The 4,760-nt window shown below is 57.1% G+C and overlaps 1 protein-coding gene across 1 annotated transcript in view; it reads left to right on the forward strand.

The window, feature by feature from the left end:
* The first annotated feature begins 495 nt into the window (after window positions 1–495).
* The window catches only part of Cars2 (cysteinyl-tRNA synthetase 2, mitochondrial), a 23,873-nt gene continuing 19,608 nt past the window's right edge, over window positions 496–4,760 (forward strand). Inside the window, exons 1-2 of the mRNA XM_023715188.1 lie at window positions 496–517; window positions 943–1,452. Of these exons, the coding sequence (XP_023570956.1) occupies window positions 496–517; window positions 943–1,452 (532 nt within the window). The remainder of the gene's footprint in view (window positions 518–942; window positions 1,453–4,760) is intronic.

Here is a 4,760-nt window from a genome sequence, read left to right on the forward strand (position 1 = left end):
CGGCGGCTGGCGCGGGGGCCCGCGCGTACGGGCGCGCACACACCGACTGGGAGAGCGCTGGGCGCCGCCGTTGCCACCAGACTGGACCGGGAAGCGTCGCGGGGCAGGGCCGGCCGCGAGAAGGGCGCGCTCGGCCGCCCGCCGCTCCGCACTTGTCCAACGTGGAAAACCCAAATACCAGTTTCAAACACTTGGGAAACATTCAGCCCCGCGTGCAGCGCGCATGCGCTCGGCTCCCCCACCCGCTCCCGGGCGGCGGCCCCGCCCCCGCCGCATTCACGCCCCTCACCGTCCCGGGCCGGGGGGCGGCAGGCCGGGAGGCAGGCCCGCGGGGGCGTGGCTACGCTTGTCATTGGTGCTGGGTGCGAGGGTCGCGGAGGCGGCCGCGGATGGCGGCCAGGCTGGGGACGGCGGAGACGCGCAAACTTTACTAGGAGTTTGGCACTTGGTAGCAAGCCTGCTGTGCTGCGCTGCACGCCTGCTGGGAGACGCGCGATGGCGGCCTGCTTCCCTGAAGGCCCGCCCCAGGCTGGACTGGCCGCGGGACCGCTGCCTCGGAGACCGTGACATACTACGGGTGCCGCCTCCTTGCCCCCCAGCCTTGCTCACCCCGCCCCGCAGTGCGGGCTGAGTAGGGTCCGGAACAGAACTGGCAACTCCTAGAGCCAATCCACTTTTCTCCCTTACCTCCGTGGCCAACGAAGACAAGGGGGAGGCGTGGCGAGAGCGGGCACCGCCTCTGGAGCGTCTACTACTAGGAGGCGCGTCCTCGGGAGGCGGGAGGGGGCCGGCCTAGGCGAGGCGGAAGTAATGGGGCATGCGCGCTGGGGTCCGCCGGAGGGAACGAACCGTCGAGAGGTGGGACCACCACTCCCAGCAGCCTCCGCACTGCCTGCGCCTGCGCCGCTCGCCACCGCCCTCCCTTTGTGTTGCCTCCTGCAGCTCCGTTGGAAAGGCTCGGAGACAAAGGACCCCAGGAGGGGAGCTGCTCCTTAGAGCCGATCCCCGTGGAAGGCGAGCCGGCAGGACCGACGCCCCCGCGCCCCTATCCCCTCGCCGTCCTCTGCCCTGCAGTGCGCTCTCCATTCGTCCTCTTCCACTGGGAAAGACCGCCATCCCCCGGGCGGCCGCCCTTGAGCGCCCGGGCCCGCTCGCGCCCCCCTCCCTCCCCCCACTCCCCTCCCCTCCCTCCCCCACGGCACCCGGATTTAGGGCTCCGGAGGAGCCGGAGCGAGGCGAGCCGTTGCCTAGACACGGCTCGGGGTCTGGCCGCCTCCTTCCGGCCTAGGCTCCGCCCTGGGCGTGGCCGTGCGGGGCGCTGCTGCCTTTGTCCTGCTGCGGCCACCGGCCAGCTCCGCCTGCCCGCGCTGCTGAGCGGCCGCAGTGCCGTCCCGGCCTCGGCGCCCTCCGCAGGCCTCTCGTCGCCGGGGTCGGCCCGCGGAGCGGCGCCTGGTGTGTGCCCTCCTCCCTGGTGGGCGGTGTCCGTGTCGGTCGCCAGCCGCGGACTCTGCCTCAGCCTGGCACGGCCCGAACGCTGCTGCCCGCGTGTCTGCACTGTTTGGGTTTCAGCTGGGAGCTCCCAGATGACTCCGAGTGCCGAACGAAAGGCAGGGAGGCTTGCAGTCTAAAGGGACACTGCGATCTGTGAAGACACCTCCCGTTCTCTACTGTGCAGCCCAGTGACGTGTAAAGTCTGCGAAACTGTCTGAGCCACGGGGTGTTGTGCGATGGGGCTGTCGGTGCCGCCTAACGGACTGTGAGTGCGGCCGGCTTGGAGTCGGATCACGTTGCAGCGCGGCTGTGGTGCGGAAGGAGAAACCCTGTTTCTGCTTCGGGGGACCAGGGGTTTACCTTGACTCCGGAACCCCTCATTCATGGCAGCACGTTCACTCTGCTGTTTTGCGCATTGGCTGTTGTTTTACCAGTTCACGTTCCTTGCAGTTTGAAGCCAAGAAGGAGCAAATGAAAATTAGTAAAGTTTCATTTCTACAAGAGAATTGGTTGGCTCCCAGTCTGCACAAAACACTCACATACGAGAACAAAAATATTGCGTAGAGGGGCACAAAATGGAGTAAAAAGTACCTAGCCTTTTTGTCTAAGGGCATCTAAGTATTTTAAAAGGACAACAGCAAGAAAGATTCTTCTGTGAGTGGTGGTGCACACCAGGAATGCCCACACTTCGGCGACTGAGACAGGGTGATCCTTGGGAGTTTGAGACCAGTCTGGGGTCTACAAAGTGAGCTCAAGGCCAGCCTGAACTGCATAGCATGATCCCATCTCGAAAAGACCAAAGACAGACAGAGACAGATTCTTATAATTCTAATAGTCATTGACCCAAGAATGAACAGCACTAATCTGGGCTCAATAATAAATGATAGATGTTAGACATAATTTACTCCATCCAATAGGTAATCAAGCTGGAGTTGGACTTTCGTTCACTTCAAAAAGTCACGATGCTGTCTGCGTCATTACTTCGTCCTTTTGTTCAGGGACCGCACAGATGTGAAACACAAAGACAGCTCTTTCGCTTCAGGTGAAGCAAGCCCTGCTGTATAGCATGGCCCTGTGGAACACGGTGGGAACACAGTGGGGAATAAATGGTTGCCTTTCTAGAGTTCAAAGCACATTCCATCCCTTGGGCTAAAAAGTCAAAAATGTTTTACTTTTTATTAGCTTTACAAACTTTTTTCTGCATAAATTTAGAAGAATACTTAACATAATGCTTATTATGTCTTTTAAATATGCCACTAAGGAAAAATGTTTAATTTTTTTTTTTTTTCAGAACCAGGGATTGAACTCGGGCCTTTGCACTTGCCAGGGAAGCACTTATTCTACTGAGCCATTTCCTCAGCCTCATTAATTTTGTAAATAAATTGAATCTCTTGGCTGTTTCAGTATACAGCTTTGCTCCGAATAGTGTACAGCAAAAATAGACGTTAAAACTTTTGCTAAAGTAACATTTGGGGTCCACAGGTATCAGCTGCAGGCTGCTTGCCTGCCAAGCAGAGAGCACAAAGAAAAAAGTGTCATTTGGGGCCAGAGGTGCAGCTTGATGGTAGAACAGGTTCCTAGCAGGCAGCAATTCCTAGTTCAATCCCCAGCACCAGTCAATCAGTCTAAAAGATGTTTCTGGTTTAACTAGAATCACTCAAACCTGTTGGAATAAAACATAAGGGATGAACATAATTCTTTGGGATTTTTTTTGTTTTGGGGACATACTGAGACATGAACTCAGAACCTCATATTGGATAGGCAAGCCACTGAGCCAAATTTCGGGCTCTCTAGTTTTGTTTTGATGTGCTTAAAAAATAGATACCTAGGCGGGGAAGATAGTCCAGTGGCATAAGCGCCTGCCTGATACCCGCAAGCTCCAGAGTTGATGGGGCAAAAAACAAAAAAAGAATTCTGTTTATCATTGTGTTGCGGATTCCCAAGAGCATTAGGGACGTAACATTGTTGCAGTTACCGACTGACCTCAAGACTGATTTTCTGAAGACAAAAGATACCTTTGTTAATTTAAAAGTCATGATTTCCTGTGGCCTGTCTAAGGGTGCCAGCTGTCCAGATTCAGACAGGGGATTTGGTTTTCAATGTCCCTGAATCTTCTCAAAGCTTCCAATTAGTTGTCTCCTTGAGTTCTGCAAGTGCCTTAGATTGTAGCCGAGCTTTTTCCAACATCCATTTTTTTCCCCATCATGTATTTTACAGTCCAGACTTTGACCCTGCTGTACAGCAGGTGGACTTCAAGAGGATCAAATTCTGCAAGGTACAGGAGTTTAGGGAGAGAAGCATCCACATATAGTGCAGCAGAAACAAGAGACGGCTGCAAAATGGCACCGGGCGGCGAGTGCGCCGGCCCTGGGAAGTTGCACTCGCGGAAGTCAGCGGCCAGTGGAGAAAGCGCTAGCGCGGCGCAGTCTCTGCCTGGGCACCGCAGGGCCTGGCGCTGGGGCCTCCGGCATCAGAACGCAGCTTCTGTCCCACGCAGTCTAGCTTGAAACACAGCTGCACTTAAGGAAAGATTCAAACAAGCGAGGAACCCACTTGTCTGTCTCTGTAGCTCGCCTTTCAGATCATGAAACCATCCCGAAAAAAGAACGGAGGAAACGGTTTTGAGGACTGCCGAAGCAGTTTTGCTTTCGGTTTTGCAGAAAGCCAGCAGGGGCGCTTTTACTGAGATCAGAGATGGATGCTGGCATGTTTAGCTTTCAGTGAGTCCCAAGCAGACATTTCGTCTTAACCTGCTTTGGGAATGGGTGGTTTCCTCGCGCTGGTCTTTCATCCCGAGGCAGTGCTACGGTGTGCTAGGGTTGTTCATATTGGGGTACGCGGTGTGCGGTGTTACGCTGTGCGTTGGGGTCTACTGTTGCTAGGATACACAAGTGCAGTGGTGTTAGGGTGCTGTACTGCAAACGCGTCGCGCGCGTGTTGGGGTGCAGACACAGTGTGCAGAGGTGCTCCGAGAGCAAGCCGAGGCCGCAGCGGGTGTACCGCCGCCTCTCGCTGCAGCTCCTAGATTTGGACCAGAAGTGAGGGCCGCTGGCCCGGGCTTGCACGGATTCTCGCTTGGATTCGACGCCGGGCGCGACCGGCGCCTCTGTGCAGACTGCAGCGTCGCGGTCCCGCCCCTTCCTGCGACCTCGGGCCGCGGCCGGGTGCAAAATCCAATCCTGCCCGGGCCGCGGGCGGCGGAGAGCTCTTCCGGCGGGGGCTGCCCGGCAGGGGCGGCGCGTGCGCGGGGGCGGCGCCTGGCAGGGGGC

Source organism: Octodon degus, unplaced genomic scaffold (genome assembly GCF_000260255.1).
Source record: "Octodon degus isolate 3935 unplaced genomic scaffold, OctDeg1.0 scaffold00039, whole genome shotgun sequence".
NCBI classification, from domain to species: Eukaryota; Metazoa; Chordata; class Mammalia; order Rodentia; family Octodontidae; genus Octodon; species Octodon degus.